We start from the raw sequence: 23,519 nt of genomic DNA, 5'->3' as shown, positions 1-23,519 counted from the left end.
CAGTTCCTCACTTCAGTACCGCAAATAGTCATACTGGTAATTAGAACACATACGCGTTATAAAAAAAAGAGGTTGTCTGTAAAGTCGGTTTACTGACGATAGTTTAACGTGATAACGTCATAAGAAAATACTGATTGAATGGTTGCATTTTTCAAAAGAAAATTTTAATTTTATTTGTTTGATAGATATTTTGTATGGATATAGAGAATGAGTTAACATTAACATAACATAATATAACATAACACAACACAACACAACACAACACAACACAACACAACACAACACAACACAACACAACACAACACAACACAACACAACACAACACAACACAACACAACACAACACAACACAACACAACACAACACAACACAACACAACACAACACAACACAACACAACACAACACAACACAACACAACACAACACAACACAACACAACACAACACAACACAACACAACACAACACAACACAACACAACACAACACAACACAACACAACACAACACAACACAACACAACACAACACAACACAACACAACACAACACAACACAACACAACACAACACAACACAACACAACACAACACAACACAACACAACACAACACAACACAACACAACACAACACAACACAACACAACACAACACAACACAACACAACACAACACAACACAACACAACACAACACAACACAACACAACACAACACAACACAACACAACACAACACAACACAACACAACACAACACAACACAACACAACACAACACAACACAACACAACACAACACAACACAACACAACACAACACAACACAACACAACACAACACAACACAACACAACACAACACAACACAACACAACACAACACAACACAACACAACACAACACAACACAACACAACACAACACAACACAACACAACACAACATAACATAACATAACATAACATAACATAGCATAACATAACATAACATAACATAACATAACATAACATAACATAACATAACATAACATAACATAACATAACATAACATAACATAACATAACATAACATAACATAACATAACATAACATAACATAACATAACATAACATAACATAACATAACATAACATAACATAACATAACATAACATAACATAACATAAAATAACATAAAATAACATAACATAACATAACATAACATAACATAACAAATTACCCCGTATTAAAGCACTTATCAACAGCTTTCATTTGATACCCATATTGTACATACACAGCCAAAGATTACCCGGGTCCACGTTTTGACCTATATCTCGAGACCCCAGTCACGGAGCGGCATGAAAAATACTCTGTACTAAAGCATTCACCAACAGCTCCCATTTGATATCCATATTGTACAAACACATTCTAGGGTCCACGTTTTGGTCTCTATCTCGAGACCCTAGTCACGGAGCGGATGGAAATACTCTGAACTAAAGCATTCACCAACAGCTTCCACTTGATACCCATATTGTACATACACATCCGAAGGTTACCCGGGTCCACGTTTTGACCTATATCTCGAGACCCTGTCTACCAATAGGTATCCAAACTATACGGAAACCATCTTTAATACCTCCTTAACAATGTGTGTAAGTTTGGTTTAATTCGGTGCAAAGACACGGCGGGTCCACGTTTTGGCATATATTTCCAGACCCTAGTCATCAATAGGTATGAAAATTACCCCGTATTAAAGCACTTATCAACAGCTTTCATTTGATACCCATATTGTACATACACAGCCAAAGATTACCCGGGTCCACGTTTTGACCTATATCTCGAGACCCCAGTCACGGAGCGGCATGAAAAATACTCTGTACTAAAGCATTCACCAACAGCTCCCATTTGATATCCATATTGTACAAACACATTCTAGGATTACCCGGGTCCACGTTTTGGCCTATATCTCGAGACCCTAGTCACGGAACGGTATGAAAAATACTCTATACTATAGAAATCATCAACAGCTTCCATTTGATACCCATATTGTACATACACATCCGAAGGTTACCCGGGTCCACGTTTTGACCTATATCTCGAGCCCTATTTCCAAAATAAAATATAATCCATGTTACTCGTGGAGGATGTAGCTTTCGAATGGTGAAAGAATTTGCAGTTCATTCAATGCAATGAGCAAGGTAACTACATATGAGCAAGGTAACACTAATGAGCAAGGTAACACTAATAAGCAAGGTAACACTAAAGAGCAAGGTAACACTAATGAGCAAGGTAACTCTAAAGAGCAAGGTAACACTAAAGAGCAAGGTAACACTAATGAGCAAGGTAACTAATATACATATGAGCAAGGTAACACTAAAGAGCAAGGTAACACTAATGAGCAAGGTAACTACATATGAGTAAGGTAACACTAATGAGCAAGGTAACGACACATTTTTTCGTGCGTGCAGCCTGTTAAATCGAATTATAAGACGTTATCACGTCAAAATACGGAAAACCCCTTGGAGTTGGAGGAAATTATGATTAGAGCGGTTGGGTTTTATACCAATTACATTCACAGCTCAATTAATATAAAACCAATAGATTTCATTAATAAAAATGACATTGAATGAAAAGAAAATAATAGACAAAATAAACTCAAAAAGAGAGAAAGTTTCAAAGTTTGTCAACGGTAAGGTTTATATCAAAAAGCCTCTGGCTAATAGAAACAAAATAGTCAAAAAAATTGTTGAGCTAACAAACAGATATCCTAACAAAATTGGCACAGCTCAGATTAAGAGGCCACATAAAAAATTGAAATTTTTCTTTAAAACTGTATTGTTCAACGTACTGCAAATATTTTATCATATTATGGTGTAAAAATGAAAAGAAATTTTAACGAAAAAAAGAAAAAAAAATATTGTTAATTTCAAAAATATAGTTACATAAATATATGTACATACAAATATATGTATTTTGAACAAATAATTAAATAATTATGTACATACAAATATGTACATACAAATATATGTATTTTGAACAAATAATTAAATAATTATGTAAACTAAATATATACACATATCTTAAACGAAGATACAATATATCTATATGCACATATACTTATATATGAACATTATGTAAATCTATTGGCAAAAAGTTAAATTTATTGAAAAAAAAACACAATAATAGTAGAAGAAATGTTATCAATATTTATTATCGTTTTTAATATGATTTTTACTAGTACTTACAGGTAGTACAATGGAATACTAAATGTCGTAGCCGAAAAATCATTTTATTGATTTTTTTATATATTTACAATATATCTTATACATATTTCATATTCAATATATAATTATATAATATTATAATATTCGCAGAGTAGCGAATTTTCTTTGAGGAGGGCGAGTTATGTATATGCCAATATACTCACGGAGCACCCTAATAGTGCCTTCATTTATGTTTAAAACTCAATTCGAATATAAGGACAATATATGTATTTTAGTACAATGCTTTAATGCAATGTCACTCAATTTTGCCCATCGAAGGTTTGGGCGTTCTTCAGTGACAATTAGACACACACTCCCTTTTTTGAATGGTATCGGTTCGGTTACCCGCAAAATCCTGTTGTAAATGTTAATCTGTGTTAACTAAAACCAAATTTTGTAAATGTATAATATAAGAATTACATATATTGTAATAAAGATCATTTTTGTGCGTGCAATAAAAAAAAAAACATACTTTATAATTTATATAAAGCGGGACACAAATCTTGTTATCAGTTGCAATTTTTCAAGTTAGTAAACCAAAGCCAAAAATCAAGATATGCAAATAGTTTATTAATCTATAATTAACTTTATTCAACATTGTTTTTAAGTCATTTTAATAAAAATTAAAGTTTTTCTAAGTTTATTTTGTAAATTATTCGAAATGTACTGTTTGGCAACACTGTGTGATGAGAGAGCAATCAGCTGACACGTTTGTACGGAAACAATCCTTTCACGTTAATGATCTACGATACTACGGAACGTAACGGTGGTGATTTCTCATTTACATGGGTCTTATGTGTGCCTGATAATGCAGCGTTTCTCTATAAAGGATTTCAATTGGTTCAAGGAAATTCAACAAAGTTTTTAACAGATTCCTTAAATAGACATAATATGTGTATATATGTACATATGTTTCTGGATGATTTGCTCTTTCCTCTTGAATTTAGTATACTTTTTTTAGAAAAAAATTAAGTACATACATACAAATGTACATTGTAAATGGTCACAGCTAGCCTACAGCGTTAACACTCTTTGTTTCTAACCACAAATTCTACTGGACTGCTGTTAAATTTACCTAATTCGGTCTATTGTTGTTAACTTTTGGTGAAAAATTTGTCTGTGATTAGTCTTCGAGGGAAGAATGCCCCTCAAAACTCCATGGGTTCCTGTCTACTTGAGACTTCTCTATACATTAACGTCCTCTGCATTTTATATTCAATTAATTAAACCATGAGCGTTAATTTTTAGGAACCACACAGTTCAATAATGCTTTGCAAATGTTGTTTGGCATTATCTGATCTCAAAGATCTCACTCAGATCATCAGAAATTTAAATATGTTTAGTTGGACGAAATGAAGGTATATGACTTCTAAAACGTAGAAATAGATGATACGCCTAGAAGTTTGTCAACCACCACTTACAGGTAATTTTCTGGATCTATGTAACAAAGTATAACAACTTTAATTTATATATTATATATAATATATTTTCATAGATATTATTTTAAAAAGTTGCATGCCCCTTCAGAGCCCTGGTCAATTAAACATTTGAAATTAGACGACCTGGAATACAATGATTTGGAGCATTAAGCCGGTTATACATACTATACCTATATGCCACAAATTGCGAGATGACATTCCCAGCACATATAATAAGCACATAAAATAACAAATGGTTTATCTCAGTATAGTAAATATTACAATCATTCTATTGGCAACTACCTATGTACAGAGGGTTATGAAAGTGAAGCAAAATGCATCCCACGCTTTTAACTCTAATTTGAATTACTCTATTTGTATCTTAATTTTTGTTATAATTCTGTTCTGAGGTAGTTGACTATGACTGATCCTTCGATTTGCTATTACTTCATTATAGGTCCCTTTGTCATTAAAATTTATTTTCTACTTTTTAGTTCGATTTGCAATAAAAGCGTGTTTTTTAGTTTCTTTAAACTATTTTTTATTTTCTACTTTTTAGTTCGATTAGCAATAAAAGCGTGTTTTTTAGTTTTTTTTTTAACTATTTTTTATTTTTAGTATTGTATATGTAGGTGTTTACGAGTAATATACTATTACACAACCGCACACTAAATACTAACCTCAATGGTGGTGTGGAAACTAAAAATTCTCAATTTTTGTTTAAAAAAATACCCAATTCATGTTTCTACCGGTATGGCAATATTGGCAAATGTTATAAAAAATGCACATTTTTCAGCGCTCTCACGAGAAAAAGAGTTTCCCATCTAGTCATCTATGTTGTGTGTTCCAAGTCGATCAGATTTTTAGAAGCCAGTGAAAATTAAGCTCAAAGATTCCGTTACAGTCATTCATACATACAACCCGAGCGAATAAAAGTGTGTTAAAAAAATAAAATATTAATCCTGGCAATCCTAATAAGGATAATGGAAAATTTATCTCACATGTCTCACACTACACTCGTTCTTCGTGACTATTTCGCCAAAAATTCCACGCATATCGTTCCGCAACCACCGTATTCGCCTGATTTGGCTCCGTGTGACTTCTGGCTATTCCCAAAACTCAAGAGACCACTACCGGAAATGGACTATTTGGCATGTTTCAGGGATTGGAAAAATCGTTGGCATAAGTGTATTTCATCGAGAGGGCATTATTTTGAAGGGGATGAAATTGACTTACAAGAATAAATAAAGATTTTTCATTTTACAACCAAATTCACCTTACTTTTTGCCCACAGGTAAAAAAAGAAAATATCAATCCTGGCAATCCCAATAAGGATAATGGAAAACTTTTATCAAATTATTGCATTGTCATCGGTCCTTGATAGGTGTGCAAAATTTCAAGTCGATCAGATGTTTAGAAGCCAGTGAAAATTAAGCTCAAAGATTCCGTTACATACATACATACATACATACATACATACAACCCGACCTAATAAAAGTGCGTTAAAAACACATTGAGCAAGCTTCAAATATTCAATGTGACATTAAAATAAAGAAATTATTTTTCAAGGCAAGAAAGTTCTTTAAAATTAGAAAATCTAATAAGGCACTGATTGAAAAGCCCGAAAAAAGAAGAACAAGGAAAAATGGAAAAGTAATATAAGTTATCATTCTTATCATTAACTGAAAAAATAATACTATATATTCACAAGTATGTACGTAAGTATATCTTTAAAATTTTTATTATTGTAATAGTATTAGTATTATTGTAATTGTTTAGTTAACAATATAAGAACATTATTATCAGGACCGGTAAATTCTATTAAAGATTTATCCAATTCAATCAAACTTCATATAAAAAATGATGGGTTCGATATAAATAGATGTGCAATAATATAAATATGTACAATATTCGATATGCATAAATGAAACATGAAAGCGACTTGACACCAGATCGCAAGCACATGTGGAAAACTAATAACACTTTAGATAGTGACCTCATATACTAAAGCAAATAACAATTGGAACGGTTCGACAAAAACAATTTGGATGGCGATGGATAACACTTTATATGGTGACCACATATACTAAAACAAATGGCAATTAGACCACGAAACAGGAACAATTTTGATGGTGACCACTTGTGGGGATAGAAATAAAAATTTAAACGATACTGGATAAAATAAGTGCGCTCTTACGGAAATCGTCCCAAAGTAGGTACTATTTTTTATGTTTTAGCGGAGGAATATCGCCGTTTCTTTGGCAGTAGGAGTATAAATACTAGGCTGCAGTCGTTGAGTAAATAATAAGGTATGTAGAGTCACAATCACTCAATTTTTGGCAAACGTGCATATTGGTGGTGTCGATCGGGTGAAAAGAAGAGGAAGGGCATCGTGACGAGGTGTAGAGGTGAGCAACGATGCTTTGCTCGTATACACAAAAAGAATGCCGCACGAAGCAAGTGCGTTGTGGATTTATCTTTGCCTTATGGTGCTCACACTCACCAACGTCAACGTACGCCCGTATCAGCTTACACGATAAAACAACGATCTACGATACTACGGAACGGAACGGTGGTGAGAACTCATTTACATGGGGCTCTCATTAGCTTCATCGTGTCAGGTGATACGGGCGTACGTTTACGTTTCAGAGTGTGAGCACCATAAGCACTGAGCAAGTATATGGCAAATTTATGTACATGCATATGTATATTCATGCATACATTTGTATGAACGGACAAATGTAGTATATTTGATGCTATGGCAAAATTTTGATTTGCCTATTTTTGATTTTTGGAAGATTTTTATGTAAAGGATTGTATAGTTATTTTATTTTAATATTTACATATGTCGCATAAAAGTAAATAATTTTATACCTACCATACATTACCATAAAATTTTCTATGTTCCTACCAGGAGTTAGAGGATCTTATATGTATGTTTAACAAGAGAGCATAAATCTTGATACCCTATCATTTCTAAATATAATTTTAAGAAATTTTACTCGTTATTATAGATTCTGAAAAACTCAAAAACGTAACCAAAAAAATTGTATGCTGCATGTACGCATGCATAAAGGTTTTTTTTTTTTTTTTTTTCGAACTCCATTTATTCCATACAATCTGTCATAACAATAACAATAAGTACTATTTTTACCTACAATTTAAATAAGAATAGCTTAGAGTAAGAATTCCCAGTGGAATTCGTTACTTAATAATGAGCAACATATAACATATACATATATTATACAATTTTACAACTTTTGCATTTACGTATATTACGGTTTAAATCTTTGCATTAAATCGTTAGGCTGACATTTTTTTAATCTTGAGGAGTAGCTTATCTTGGAAAGGTTATTTGCTCGATTATTCGGATGAGTGGCAAGTCGGTTGTTGTATCTCTGGCTGAGGTTGTTTATTTCTTCGAAAACTGTCGTAACTTTTAGGTCACGGTGCAATATCTCGTTTCGTGCAAGCCATGGCGCATTGGCACACATGCGGAGCACCTTTGACTGAAATCTTTGCATGATTTCTAGATTTGATTTTGCTGCTGAGCCCCATAATTGAACGCCATACGTCCATATCGGTTTCAGAATAGCTTTGTAGATAAGCACCTTATTGTCTAGTGTAAGTGCTGAATTGTAGCCGATTAACCAGTGTAGTGATCGCAATTTCAGTCCAAGTTGCTTTCGCTTTAAAAATATATGCGATCGCCAAGTAAGACGCCGGTCTAATAGAATACCTAAATATTTGGCATTATCTGTTTGTGGTATTGGAACGCTGTTAAGAGATACGGCAGGACATGAGCCATTTCGAAGAGTGAATGTTATCTGCGTCGATTTGCTTTCGTTAGCTTTTATGCGCCATTTTTTCATCCAGCCGCTAACACTGTTAAGGTTTTCTTGTAGGTAATCAGAAGCAATTGAGGGAAGGGTACTCCTGGCCATGACGACTGTATCATCTGCATACGTGGCTGTATATGTGTTCTTTGATAGTGGAAGATCTGCCGTGAACAAAGTGTACAAGACGGGGCCTAGAACACTTCCTTGTGGTACACCTGCTCTGATTGCGTGAAGGTTAGTGGTTTCGTTGTTTACTTTAACAAGAAAATGTCTATTTTGCAAATACGATTTTATGAGCATATAACAGTTGTGCGGTAAGCCCTGCTTAAGCTTGTATAGCAGGCCTTCATGCCAGACTTTATCGAAGGCTTGCGTTATATCTAAAAATGCCGCTGTACAGAATTGCCGCCTCTCAAGTGCTTGTCTAGCGAAATCATACACACAATTAACTTGCTCTATGGTGGAGTGATACTTACGAAAACCAAATTGGTGGGCTGGAATGAGATTTCTTTGCGCAATTATTGGATTTATCCTTTTTAAAAGCAGCTTTTCGAAGAGCTTGGAGGCAACAGGCAATAGACTTATTGGCCTGTAATTGGATACCACGCTCGGGGTCTTCCCTGGCTTTTGTATAAGGATGATTTCAGCAACTTTCCATTGAGTTGGGAAATACTCTTGTTTTATCATCGCGTTAAATATAATGGTGAGGAATTTGTATCCACATTTGGGCAGTTCTTTTAAAACCTTACTAGTTATTAGATCGTAACCTGGCGCCTTTTTGGTTTTGAGAGTTTTGGTTGCTGCGTATCTAACTTCTTTCCAGGTAAATCGTACAGTCGGAAAATCCATTTGAAACGGAGCTGAGAGAAATTCGTTAACTTCTGAGTCTACCTCCACACTTTGACTCGGAAATGGTTGGAAAACATTTGATAGGTGTATGGCAAACTCTATTGCTTTTTGTTTATCAGTTTTTGCCCAATCTCCACTACACGTTTTTATCGCTGCGTTGTGAGGCGTTGGTTGTGAGATCTTTTTCGTGCCTTCCAGAGTGAGTAGTCAGTAGCTTCCGTAGGTGACAAGTTGGATAAGTATTCATGCATAAAGGTGGAAAATCATACAAATCGAGAAAACCATCAGCAGGAGTAAACAATGTAAAAGATAATATAAAGATTCAAAAAGGAGAAAAGGAGAAAAAGATCGAAAATAAGCAGAGATCAGGAAGTTAGCTGAGGGGGATGAACGCCTTATCAAGAGAACAATAGAAAAAAATCCGTTCGAAAGTGTGCCGAATATAGATACTGTATTGCAAACATCTCTAACACCATTGTTTCATCGGATACAGTGGAAGTTTAATAAAGAGAAATGGATATAAGGCATGTATTGCTATCAGCGATACTATCGAAATAAAAGGCTCGAATTTGACAGAACTTATCGACTCAAAAAATTTGATTTGTGGGACAAAGTAATTTTCTCCGACGAATCGAAATGTAATACTTTCGGATATGAGGGGCGACTTAAAGTGTGAAGGAAGCGAAATGAAGGATTAAATCCAAAAAATACAACTGAAACGGTCAAGCATGGAGGTGGGGGAGTAATGTTTGTTGGCAAACTTGTTTTTATTGATGAAATAATGACAAACGAAGTATATTTAAAAATCCTTCAAAAAAACTTGTTGGGATTGTCGCGCACATAATGAAGACGTACCTAATACATAAAATACCTCAATTGTTATCCACGCCTCCACAGAGCCCAGATATGAAGATATGAGATATAGAGCATTTACGGGATCATTTGCAAAAACGATTAAGGAAACCCCAGATAACTTCCAAAAATCAACTAAAAAGTTTGTTCCAAATCGATTGGCAAAATATCAATTCGGATTATACAAAAAACTTGATCCACTCAATGTCGGACCGACTAGAAGAGGACTTACGAGGATATCCTACTAACTATTAAATGTAATTTTTGTTAATATTTTTTGTTATTAAACTTTTTCATAAATAAATACTTTATTAACATTAACACTTTTAACAGTATTAACACTTTCCCTGTGCGAGTTTTCAGATTTTCTATGGTTTTTGCCTTCTTATTTGAGAATGAGATAGTTTATATTTTCTTATACATATTTCACACGGGAACAATTGTTATTTAATTGTTAATAAAATATTAAAATACTCTAAAACTTTCGTGATATTTTTTATAAAACTTATTCGAAGTGGTAGGGTATCAAGACTTCTGCTGTACACTGTATATATATACATACATATACATATGTATTTATCTATGAAGGTTAAGAGGGTCTTTCTTTATTACTTATGCAATGAAATTTGACGTCTGCCAGTCGTTTTTCCCAATTTTGTACATCCAAAAACCAAATTTTTTTATAGGCCCAGAAACAGATGCATGCGCAGCGCGATGACCGCTTTGCCACTAAGCATTCTAAACTGTTCTTTAATAGAACAAAAACTATTTTATTCATAAAGTCAAGTGCGCCTGAAAAATGGCAGAGAACGTTAATGTATAGAGAGGTCTCAGTGACAGGAACGTATGCAATTTTGAGGGGTACTCGTTTCGCGCGAGTTATGTTCATCACTTGATGGATGAACATTTGGTGGTGGTACTTACGTGTTGTTATCCGGCTAATAAATAATAACACAATAGTTTAATAACTTTCAACCGATTTATTCATATTATTATAAAAGAATTTTTTATAAACTTGTATTTCCCTTTGTCCGAGGTTAAGCAACCATAACTGGTATTTTTCCTTTTCTCATTAAATCTACCCTAAGAACATACATATTTAGATCGTAAATATGTACATATGCATTTTTAGATCGTGAATATGTATTTTTAATATCCTACCTAGCACCGTCCAAATAATTTACTTTTATTGTGAATTTCAACAGGTTGTAGTTGCAGGTATGTAGTTGCAATTATTTTTATTTAATTTTCAACTTTGTTTTCTTCTTCATATCTGGTTTCACTCAAGTATGTTTTGCATAATTGAATGTTGATGTTCGTTTGTCTGCATATATGGATGTATGATTTCACATCATCCATAAATGCAATGAACGGATTACAGCTAAGGACTATACATACTATGTATATTTATATTTCATGAAATGAATTTATGTGCATATATCTTTAACTTCAATGAAAACTCTAAAGTGCTGAGTAGCATTCCTAAAGCTAAAACATTAGGTTTGGTTAAACAAGCCACATTTATTTCAAAATATACTTGTTTTCCCTTTACCCTTATTATTTGTGGGAGCGTGGCCATTCCACGTAACTCGCGCGTAGTTCATCACAGACATATTTTTCGCCAAAAGTTAATAGAAATATGCTCAATCAACAGGTCAAATTAAACAGCAGTTGAGTAAAATTCGTTTATATGAAGGAAGAAAGAATGTTAACACTGTAGGCTAGCTACAGGCACTTTATCATAAAAAACAAATATGCTAAGTTCAATAGGGACTTAGAAGGAGCAAATCGTCCAAAAATATATACATATTTTATGTCTATCGAAGACATTTTCTGTAAGTAAAACTTTGTTGAATTCCCATCAACCAAATCAAATCCTTTATAGAAAACGCTTCATTACCAGTCACAATTTAAAAAAATTTCGTTTGTCAAAGGAACAAATACCGTCGGAAATTTGATTTCATACAGAAGCCAAACACTGTGCAGAGCCAATGTACTTATACATAATTCTCTGTAATCAGCTCTGTTAAGAACTTCCCCGTTGTCGAGTGGGCGAGGTGAAAAAGTCTTGGCGGTTTCATTTAATTTTTGACAATTCACACTATTCGTAGCCCACAAGACTTCTCTACACATTAACGCTCTCTGAAAATGGTATTGCAGCTAACGGTTATCATACGAAATATTAAATTAATGAAAACATTACGTAATCATATTATATATTTAATAAAAAGAGCATATATTAAAGTATGTAAAAACAATTTATTGACAGTGTCGTAATAGCAGAGAACGTAAATTCATAGATAAGGGCTCTTACAAAACAAGGGTAAGAAATTCAACTCAGAATTTACTTCACCACGAGTTAACAGTAGGAAATTAATTAATATGGCTGCCGGAGAGAAATGAGAGGGAGAGAGTGACACGTGAAAAAATGTAGTTTACATTTGCTTGCGTACATAATAGATTTGACACACAGCAGCTAATAGTGCTCACACTCACCAACGTAAACGTGCGTTCTAGGTCAGCTGTCACTAACAAAAGAATGGGGCTCTCTACATTAAAAATCCCCATCGTTCCGTTACGTGGGTATCGTGGATCCTGTACGTGTGTAAATGAAAACGTTTCAATATTCACTAAAAACGAGTCAGCTGAAAAACTTAGTCAAATAAAAATTTTTATGAAAATATTTTGCATTTGCATTTGTTGGAAATTTTTTAACTGATAACGCGGATATGTGTAAAAGTATGTATGCAAAAATATGAATGACAACATTGTGTCGATACATCCAAACACAAGCCCACACAAACCAATGTATTGTGTAAATATGTAACAAGCGAAGCAGTTTTCTACGGGCTCTAGTTTTGCTCAATTTTGTGTATCTCACGGGCAACAGACAGGGACTGCGATAACGTCGGTGAGTGTGGGTACTATAAAACAATCACCATTAGCTACGACTGTCGCCATTCTGTCGCACATTTAGAATATATATTTACATACATACACACATGTAAGTGCATACATATGAATTTACGCAGATGCCACGACAAAAATTGACGGTTCACCAAATATTTTTGCCTTCTTCAAGAAAATTCAGGCGCGAGTTACGGCCGCTACCGCAACCTCAACGGCTACAACGGCATCAACACGACAACCACCAGTAAAGCTGGTGCTTAGGACAAGAAGCTAACCGGTCATCACCACCGGAAATTCATACGCATCAGGAATGTGTTAAATTTAAGTTATATGAAATACAAATCAAATAAATACTTCATGTAAAAAGAGTTCCATATAATTAGAGCCATATAAATTAAATAGCTTATTAATCAGTTATTGCAATAAGCAAATCCAATATTGCAATACTTATCAATAATCACGAAAATTCATAAGTATGAGTTACTAACAAAATAATAAATACTTGTCATATTGCAGTCCAAAAGCTAACTTCTTTGTTTTTTTTTAACGATTTAGTGGACTTTACTATACATCGCGTGAGGGAAGATGTGGTGGGCTCGTTGTATGAACGAACGAGCCTTGCTTTGAGAAATATGCACTTGTGTTTATCAATGAAATAGTTGTTGTTGTATTTAAGAGCGCATGCTGCTGCTTCTGCGCCTATGAAGGTAATTTGTTTTTGTAGGTACAGATTTTGGAATATCGACTGGGGGATAACAAATATCATTGTAGGTATGAGTAATAAATAAAGGGTATATATTTTATTAACATTTATAGATACAAGGTTTGATTGAAAAGTAATGAACCTTCCCGCGCGGAGCGTCTATCAAGCGATCAACCGAATAGGCTGGTAGGGGAAAATGATCGTTGGACCTTCCCCTTCCACTAGAAACCGGTCCCAGTTCGCTGGCAACAGCGGTGCAGTCAACATTGCTCCGCGCGTGAAAGCTGTTTTAAAAGTGATTTTTTTTTTTTTTTTTTTTTTATATCTCTCCTTTCTTTATTACAGTCTGTTATATATTAATATAACAATATGTAATTTTTGTACAATTAGGGTCTATTATGTTCTTTTACCAATGTAAGAAGAATCTGTTATTATTATTATTGTTTTTTGTGATTAGACTGTAAATCTTAAAGTTAGATCAGTCGGTGTGAGTCGCTTTAATCTTCGTTTGATATTTTCTGCCGGTGCTATTTTACGCATTTCTTCGTTTTGGTGGACTGACAGTCGCTGTATATGCTTAGTGCTACATTTTGTGATTGTTTCTTGAATAGTGTCTACGTTTAAGTCACGATGTATGGCTTCATTGGAAATAAACCAACCAGCATTTGTTATATTTCGTAATATTTTGGATTGTGTTCGCTGTATGAGCTGAATATTTGTGCTTTTAGCCGTTCCCCATATTTCTATTCCGTATTTCCAGATAGGAGTAATAATTGTTTTGTATATAGTCACCTTATTATACAGTGATAGTTTTGATGCTCGTCCGATTAGCCAACTTAATTGCCGGTACTTATTCTTGATTTGATTTCTTTTCTTAATGATATGCTGCTTCCATGTTAGTTTTTCGTCAATAGTTATTCCAAGATATTTTGCTGCTGGGCAGATTTTTATTTTGTTGTTTTTTAAGGTAAGATTATATTTTGATGTCTTTTTGTTTGTATATATAACTTGTATAGTTTTGTCTTTATTAACTTCTATACCCCATTCGTCAAACCAATTTACTGTATTGTTTATTAATTTTTGAAGTGTAAAGGTCGCCAGTTTTTCGTCATTGTTTGATGCCATTAATACAGTATCATCCGCGAACGTTGCTATCATTGTATTATCTGTTGTCGGAGTTGGCACATCTGCGGTGTATATTAGATATAAGAGAGGACCTAATACACTGCCTTGCGGTACTCCAGCTGTCATTGGTAGAATATCGGAATATTCGTCTTCATATCTTATATAAAATTTTCGATCAGTTATATAGCTCTTCAAAAGTTCAAAGTAGTTTTGTGGAAAGATTCGTTTGAGCTTATGCAAAAGTCCTGTATGCCAAACTTTATCAAAGGCTTTTGCAATGTCTAGGTATACAGCTACACAATATTTTTTGTCATAGTAACCCTGTGGATTTGTTGGACTGTTGAGTGTTGCCGTCTAAATCCGAATTGATGGCTTGGTATCACTTTTTTTGCTGTCAAAATTGGTTCTAATCGGTCGAACAATATTTTTTCAAACACTTTTGAAAGAATTGGCAATAGGCTGATGGGTCGATATGAGGCAGTTTTGGTGGCATCTTTTCCTGGTTTGGGTATGGCAGTAATTTGAGCAATTTTCCATAGTCGTGAGAAGTATTTAGTCTCTAACATGCAATTGAATATATTTCTTATGAATTGCAATGCTATTTCAGGTAACATTTTTAAAATTTTTCCATTTATTAAATCGTATCCTGGAGCTTTTTTATCGCTTAGCTGTCTTATTTGATTTTTAATTTCGCTTATGGTGGTCTTTCTTGTTTTGATTTGCGGAACGTTTATTATGTTATCAGATTTAATGTTATTGTTTTGATTATCCATTTCGCTTGTAAATGTGTCTAAGAAGTGTCTGGCTAGGGTGTCGGCTTTTTCTTTGCTTGTTTTTGCCCATGTGCCGGCTTCTGTTTTGATGGGAGGTTTATGTATTACAGCGCCATTAATGTGTTTTGTTGCTTTCCATAAGGAGTAATTTGTAGATGCTGCTGTTCCCAGGTTTGCCATATAATTTCGAAGTTTACTCTCCTTGTGTTTTGTAAGTAATGCTTTTAGCTCATTTGTCGCTTTATTAAGTTTGGTTTTATCTGCTGGATGTCTGGTGGTTTGCCATGTTTTGCGGAGTTTTTTTTTTTCGCCGATTTTCTCTTTAACGCAAGTTGGGAGCGGAGTCAATTTCATCTTGAGTTTTCAGTGATATATTTATTTTGAGTTTTTGCTCTAATATTTGGCAAGCATTAGTTCAATTCGTTCTAGAATTATATAGGCCCAGAGATTGTTTTATTTCAATAGGTCCAAGTAAGGTCATAATTAATGGTGAATGGTCTGAAGATAGCTCTAAACATGATTTTATTGTCAGATTTTCATATGGCATATTTTTAATTATGCAAAAGTCAATTAAGTCCGGTTGTTTTTTCGTATCTGTTGGCCAGTAGGTTGGCTCACCTGTGCTAATAAACCGACTATTATTTTTTCTAATGGCTTCAATTAATTGCCTCCCTTTTTTATTTGTTAACCTTGACCCCCAAAGTATGTTTTTAGCATTGTAGTCTCCTCCGGCTAAGTATCGATTCCCTAGCGATTTTAGATAATGCAGGTATTGTTCTTTTGTGTTGTTATATTTGGGGGGACAGCAGACTGCAGATATTGCTATTTGCCCTTTTGTGTCTTCTATGGCTATTGTGGTGGCTTGGATGTTTTTTTCTCTGTATACCTCCAGTTCATTGTATTTAATATTTCTTTTGATAATAATTGCTGTCCCACCGTGCGCTTTGTTGTCGGGTTCATTTGTGTAATGTATATTATAGTTCGGTATGTTAACAAAAGTTTTGTCAGTGGCATGAGTTTCAGAGATCATCATTATATCGATTGATTTATTTATTAAGAATGATTTAGCTATATAGCTAAATTAATTTTATTCCTTTCGTTCATCGAGTTTGGTAACGAGGAGTGTTAATATGTTCATCATACTTGTCATTTGGGTTATTAATTGTTACATCATTTCTTTTAGTTCGATCATATCGTCGTTATTTTTTGGAACATGTTCGATGTTATTTTTTGCTTGATTCTGTTCTTTTGGTATTGTGTTGATTGCTGTTGCCTGGGCGTATGTTATGCCTGGCACCACTCGTGTTGTATTTGCGTTTGTTTCGATTGTCTCATTATTCATTTGTTCTTTTTCATTTTGAATACTTTTTTTGCGTAGTGCCGGATATCTCTGGACTTGTAGTGCTTTATATATCGCACAACCGCGGTAGTTTGCTGTGTGATTTTCGCCGCAATGTATGCATTTTATGCTATTTTTATTATTGTCTTTAATTGGACACATACTTGTTTTGTGTTTGCCTGCACATTTTACGCACGCTGGGTCTACTTGACAATAATTTTTCGTATGGCCGTATCTTTGGCAGTTTGTACACTGTGGTACTATTCTTTTTTGGCGGGGTGGTTCAAAACTAATTTTGCAATGTAGAAGATTAGTTATACTATATATTTCTTTGTTATTATCCTTTGTTTTTAATTCAAGTGAAAATAGTGAAAGTGGTTGTTTTTTGCGTTCTGAGTTGGTTATTTGTATGTTATGAATGTTTGTTATTTCGTGACCTAATTCAGTTAGCTCTTGTTTAATTTCTTCGGTGTCAGTTGAATAGTGCATATTACGTAGTATTACTTTAAATCCTCGTTCATCTTTTGGTCTAAACGTGTAGTATTTTGTTTGTTTTTGCTTAAGTAGTTCTATCATTTTTTTATAGTGTAAAGACTCTTTTGCTTGTAATTTTATTTCGTTTTTGCTAAGTACTTTTATTTCGTAAAATATATTTGGTATCGAATTCAACGCGTCAGCTAGAGCTTTTATATTTTCGACATTCTGAACGTATATAGGTGGAGGTTTTTGCATGCGTGGAGTTTGTTGTCTGGTATTCGGAACTGTCCCACTGTCGCTTTGTTCTTCTAATATATCGTCGTCCGCTAGGAGAGCAAACTTGTTTGAAGAGGCTGGATTGCCCAGCCAGTACTCTTTTAGTGTTGTCTGTGTTGTATTTTGTGCTTTGGGTTTATGTTTTTTGCTGCTCTTAAGCTCTTCTGTTTGTTTGTTTGGTGATTGAGTTTCGCGATTTCTTTTTTGACTAAGCTGCTCTTTACAGTTGGTATAATTTAAAGTGTGTTAGGATTTTGCAGTGGCGAAATAGCAGCGATCGTTGGAGCATTTCAAGTTTTCCGGTCACGATTTCCCGCACATTGTAATAAGTTAAATTGAACTCTTAAGTGAATATTTTTATCGTTTGATATATAGGATCCTATAACTCGGAGTTGGAGTATACGACGTTTAATGGTAATGTATGGTAGGTATAAAATGATCTACTTTTATGCGACATAAATATTGAAGAAAAATAACCATACAATATTTTATATAAAAATCCTACAAAAATCAAAAATGCCACGCATTTTAACAACGCCTTTGCTTAGTGTCGCATTTTTGTTTTTGTGTATACGAGCAAAGAAGCATCGTTGCTCCCCTCTACAGCTCGTCGTCCTTCCATAAATATGCCCGTTTGCTAAAAATTAAGTGATTATGACTCTATCTTATTACTTCCTCAATGGTGCAATGTTATACCGAAATTAAAAAAAAGTTGACAACTTCCCCGGACGAGGATGTTCGAGAAAACCTAACTTATCGTTGCGTGAAGCTGAAGCAGTCTTGAGGAAAAGTGGTCTTAATGTATCCAAGTACATAATTCGAGGACGTTTACGTGCAGAACATCTCAAATCCCGGAAATATTGAACAAACCGCTGCTGTACGGAACGGAATTGGGCAAACATAATATACAGGGAAGAATCTTCCTTTTAGGCGAATAGTTGCATACGTGTACTACTAATAATCGACAACTTAAACGAACTGATAAGCATGGAGTTAAGGTTTATGCTTGGGACTGCTTCTCCGCAAAAGGATTTGGCTGTATATTTGAGTTTATCACCTATATGAACACAGCGAGTAAAATTTACGAAATAGCATTATTACCGTCACCTGCAAAAATAAGGAAGATCTACCAACCTTGGATATTACAAGAAAACAACGAGTCAAAAAATCAAAGCCGGCATTGGCAATATTTATAATTGCTCATTTTTTATTTTTGTAAGATTTTTATGTAAAATATTTTATAGGGCCATGTAAGAGTGATTTTATTTTAATATTTATGTCACATAAAAGTAGATAATTGTATATCTACCATAGATGTACACATATGTATATTTACGTACTTATAGGTATTTATATAAGTTATTAATTCATATAATGAATTTTGTTTTTAAAAAAGCTGGCGGACTTGCGTCCGCTCTTTAACTTTATTAAACCGAATCAAGCTTAAGATTAATTACAATGGTTTTCTTAACTTATAATTACACCTAGCTTTGGCCATACGTCACGTTGCATTTCCATGTGAGCCCTATTTGCTAATATTGCAGAATCGATCTTTCTGCTGACTGTTGTTTACTCCAATTTATTGATTATTCGCTGACTGTTGTTTACTACAATTTATTGGTTATTTGCTGACTGTTGTTTACGCAACTGGGTTGAAGCGTCAGCGGTTATGCTGATGCACGTGCAGAATAGTTGACCATTGATAAGTGTCAACTTTGTTGAAATTTTGTAAGTTGTTGCGTTAACTTATATAAATGTTAATAAAAACATATATGTATATCTTATTCAATGTTTATTTAAAACAATTTAAGAAAATTTCTGTTACAAACATTAGGCTCTCAAATGAACATACGAAAAAACATCATTTCTATGTTAACGCGTACTCATGCACATACAGACAAACTAACACCGAACTCTGAACCCAACACATGGGTTGATATGTTCCGGGCCTAACAAAGAAAACACGTTTTTTTTTGGTTAAAATTAGCTTTATTCATCAACATGGCTCCCACAATCATTGCAGCGGCGATCCAACTTTTCAATAGCACTTTTGTAGAACGATTTATTGTTTGCCTCAAAGAAGACCTGAGTTTCAGCGATTACTTTTTCATTCGAGCGAAATTTCTTACCGGCGAGCATTTTTGAGGTCTGCGAACAGCCAGCAGTCGCTGAGAGACTAAATCTGGCGAACATGGTTGATTTGGGAGCAATTCGGAGTTAAATTCATTTAGTTTTGCCATTGGTTGACTTGGAGCACGGTGCGTTGTCTTGATGAAACAAAACAGTGAGAAAACGCGGCACCCACTTTGAACAGAGCTTTCTCATAGTTAAGTGCTCATGCAGTATAAAGCTAACACGTTCTTTTGATATCTTTAGCTATGTCATATATATCTGTAGCATAACTCAAACAACTTCTTTTTTCGATCATTCAAAACGACTTTGTGGATTTTTCGATGTTTTCAGGTGTTACCGCTTAATTTGACCACGTTTGAAATCAACAAACCAACGTTTTATTGTTGTTTCTGATAGAGTGGAGTCTCATAACACTTTTCAAGCCATTGCTTCACTTGAACGGTATTTTTCTCCAGCAAGAAGCATTGTACGAAATTCTTTTTGATCCATTGTTTTGAAAATAACAAAAGTGGCGTCACTCTTAGTACAAAAACTCAGGAGCTAAGGAATAAAATATAATGAAATTTTACCAGCTGTCGTTTTGTGGTTAGTACTAACTGAAAAACTTATGTGTTATGTTATGCTTCTGTGGCAATTTTGTTTTTCTTTGTCGCATGCAGGCGTTTTTTCACTTGTATTACTTTATTTTATTAAACAACTAACAACCCGCCCGGCTTCGCACGGTTATAAAATATATACCCTATGTCACTTCCTGAAAAAATGATTAAAATCGATCCAGGAGTTTTGGCTTCTTCATTACTGCCCGTGGCCCGCACGCGTTAAATTTGGAGTAAACAGTTCCCCTTTCTTTATAGCATGAAGATTTCCAGCTATCTTTGGAATATCTAAATTCATACCCTACACTTTTACATATTTACTTTTTGCATTTTTACATATGTAATAGGACTATGAATAAGTTCGTGCGGTTTTTTTTCGAAATTTGAAACTTTATTGACGTAAAATGGTTACAAATTTAATATTCAAAATATTGTCCATCGCTTACTACTACTTTTTCCCATCTTTCTGGCAATTCACGGATTCCCTTTGTGAAAAATTCGGTCGGTTTTGCCGCAATCCACGAATCGATCCATTTTTTGACTTCATCGTAATTACGGAAGTGCTGGTCAGCCAGGCCATGTTGCATCGATCGGAAGAGATAGTAATCGGATGGCGCAAGGTCTGGACTATACGGCGGGTGGGGTAGGACATCCCATTTGAGCGTTTCTAAGTATGTTTTGACCACTTGTGCAACATGTGGCCGAGCATTGTCATGTTGCAAAATAACTTTGTCGTGTCTATCGGCGTATTGCGGCCGTTTTTCTCGCAGTGCTCGGCTCAAACGCATCAATTGTCGTCGGTAGACATCCCCCGTAATCGTTTCATTCGGTTTCAGTAGCTCATAATACACAACACCCAGCTGGTCCCACCAGATACACAGCATAACCTTCAGGCCATGAATATTCTGCGCCGACGTCGATGTTGAAGCATGGCCAGGGTATCCATACGTTGCCCGACGTTTTGGATTGTCGTAATGGACCCACTTTTCATCGCCAGTCACAATTCGATGCAAAAAACCCTTTCTTTTGTGCCGTTGAAGCAGTTGTTCGCATGCCATAAAACGGCGTTCAACGTCTCTTGGCTTCAATTCATACGGCACCCAATGGCCTACCTTTCGGATCATTCCCATGGCTTTTAAACGTTTGGAAATGGTTGATTGATCAACTCCCAAAGTTTTTGCAACCTCTTCTTGCGTTTGAGCCGGATCTTGATCGAGCAATTCCTCCAATTCGGTATCCATGAACTTTGGCGGCGCACCCTCGCGTTCTTCGTCTTCCAAGCCAAAATCACCACTTTTAAAGCGTGCAAACCACTTCTGGCACGTTCGCTCAGATAGAGCATGCTCACCATAAACTTCCACCAAGATACGATGACTTTCGGCTGCTTTTTTCTTCATATTAAAATAATGAAGAAGAATTCCCCGCAAAAACACATTATTTGGCACGAAATTCGACATTTTCAAGTGTGGTAAAAATATTGTTGTTTACGCTTCAAATAAAAAACTTATACTGACGTTTGTGCCTTACGACAGTAGCTCTCCAATGAATGTTTGGAAATGTGGATCGATGGAATAATAATCAAGTTACGCCATCTGTTGTAAAACCGCACGAACTTATAAATAGACCTATTATTTATTTTATTTTTACAACAATTAATATATTATAGAATATCTTTATATACAACGTTCATAGCTTTCTTGTCATTAGACAATACAAACATGTTTTCTCTAGAGGTTACTCTTGAAAGAGCGACATACAGTTGGCCATGTGAAAAACAGTCAACGCTCAAATCTAAGCCTGCAACGTTGAAGGTTTGAACCTGAGATTTATTAATGGTCATTGCAAAAATGTCTTTACCGGAAATTGTAAGCGTTTAAATTGGAATGGTAGATCCGATGGTATCAGAGGGATTCGGGGAATCAATACATCTTCTCCGGTATCACATCCTGTGAGTATTGTGCACTCTATTATGAAAGTTTTCAGTGATTTTACCAGCAAACGCGTGTCATTGCAAAGTTTAGGTGGATTTAGGTTTCTTAATAAAATAACAGGACAACCTATTTTCAGCTCCATTTTGTGAGGAGGGAGTCCAGACGGGTTCAAAGAATTTAGAAATTATGTAGGAAAATGAACAGCTTCTTCCAAATCGAGAACAGTATCGACCGAGTAGTATATTTTCGTCGGTGCATCAATCTTTGAAATAATCAAGTTATTTACTTTATCTACTTGTTCGTTAGTTGGTGACAGAATAGCTCTTTCTTTAAACCAAGATATTGTCTTATAACTTATGTTATCAATGTCAGGATAGACATTGTTGACTAACTCTTGGATGTTGTCTATCAAAACACAAAGGTTTTCCAGGTTAATCCGTCCCTCACATTGTGTTAATTCTCCATTGCCAACTTTTAGCTGAAGATGACGAAACCCTCATATTAGTTTTAAGCTCTAATTTATTGACATGTGACCAAAGGTGTGATCGTTTTAGCGAAGCATTTATTACGTCAGCACGTGTTCCTCGAGTCACAACTGGTAGGATTTGACGGAAATCTCCTGAGAACAGAATTGTACATCCACCCATAGGTGAATTTTTATTGCGCAAATCGCGCATTGTCCTATCCAGTGCTTCCACAGACGTCTTGTTTGACATTGTAGCTTCGTCCCAGGCTATTAATGAGCAGTCACGTATCAATTTTCCTGTATTGCTCTGTTTAGAAACACTACAGACCCTGTTATCATCATCGGTGGCGATTTTCAGCGGGAGCTTGATTGTAGAGTGTGCGGTTCGGCCTCCTTTCAAAAGAGTAGCGGCAATGCCGGATGACGCAACAGCTACCGCAATTTTTCCGGTAAACCTCAATTACTAATTACTGATGTAATATTATATCTTGAAAAATATTATTTTTAATTATATGCTGTAAAGAGCCATATATATTACATATGTAGATCTATATTAAAACATCAATGTATTTAAGGTATTTAATTGGATAAGGATTAATGCTGTACCTATTTGT

At 34.8% G+C, this 23,519-nt stretch overlaps 1 protein-coding gene across 4 annotated transcripts in view; it reads right to left on the bottom strand.

The window, feature by feature from the left end:
• The window catches only part of LOC128869179 (sodium- and chloride-dependent GABA transporter 1-like), a 198,671-nt gene that overhangs the window by 15,811 nt on the left and 159,341 nt on the right, over positions 1-23,519 (bottom strand). For 2 of the 4 annotated variants that reach the window (XM_054111689.1, XM_054111688.1), the window contains exon 5: positions 3,859-4,039. The exons of 1 other annotated variant lie outside the window; for it this stretch is intronic. In XM_054111689.1, the coding sequence (XP_053967664.1) occupies positions 4,011-4,039 (29 nt within the window). In that variant the 3' untranslated portion in view covers positions 3,859-4,010. Of the gene's footprint in view, positions 1-3,339; positions 3,574-3,858; positions 4,040-23,519 lie in introns of those variants that run through there. One more of the 4 variants, XM_054111691.1, reaches the window with a different exon arrangement.

This window comes from Anastrepha ludens, chromosome X (assembly GCF_028408465.1).
Source record: "Anastrepha ludens isolate Willacy chromosome X, idAnaLude1.1, whole genome shotgun sequence".
NCBI classification, from domain to species: Eukaryota; Metazoa; Arthropoda; class Insecta; order Diptera; family Tephritidae; genus Anastrepha; species Anastrepha ludens.
The sequence above is the reverse complement of the archived record's forward strand: the minus strand, read 5'-3'. Positions and strand labels throughout refer to the sequence as shown.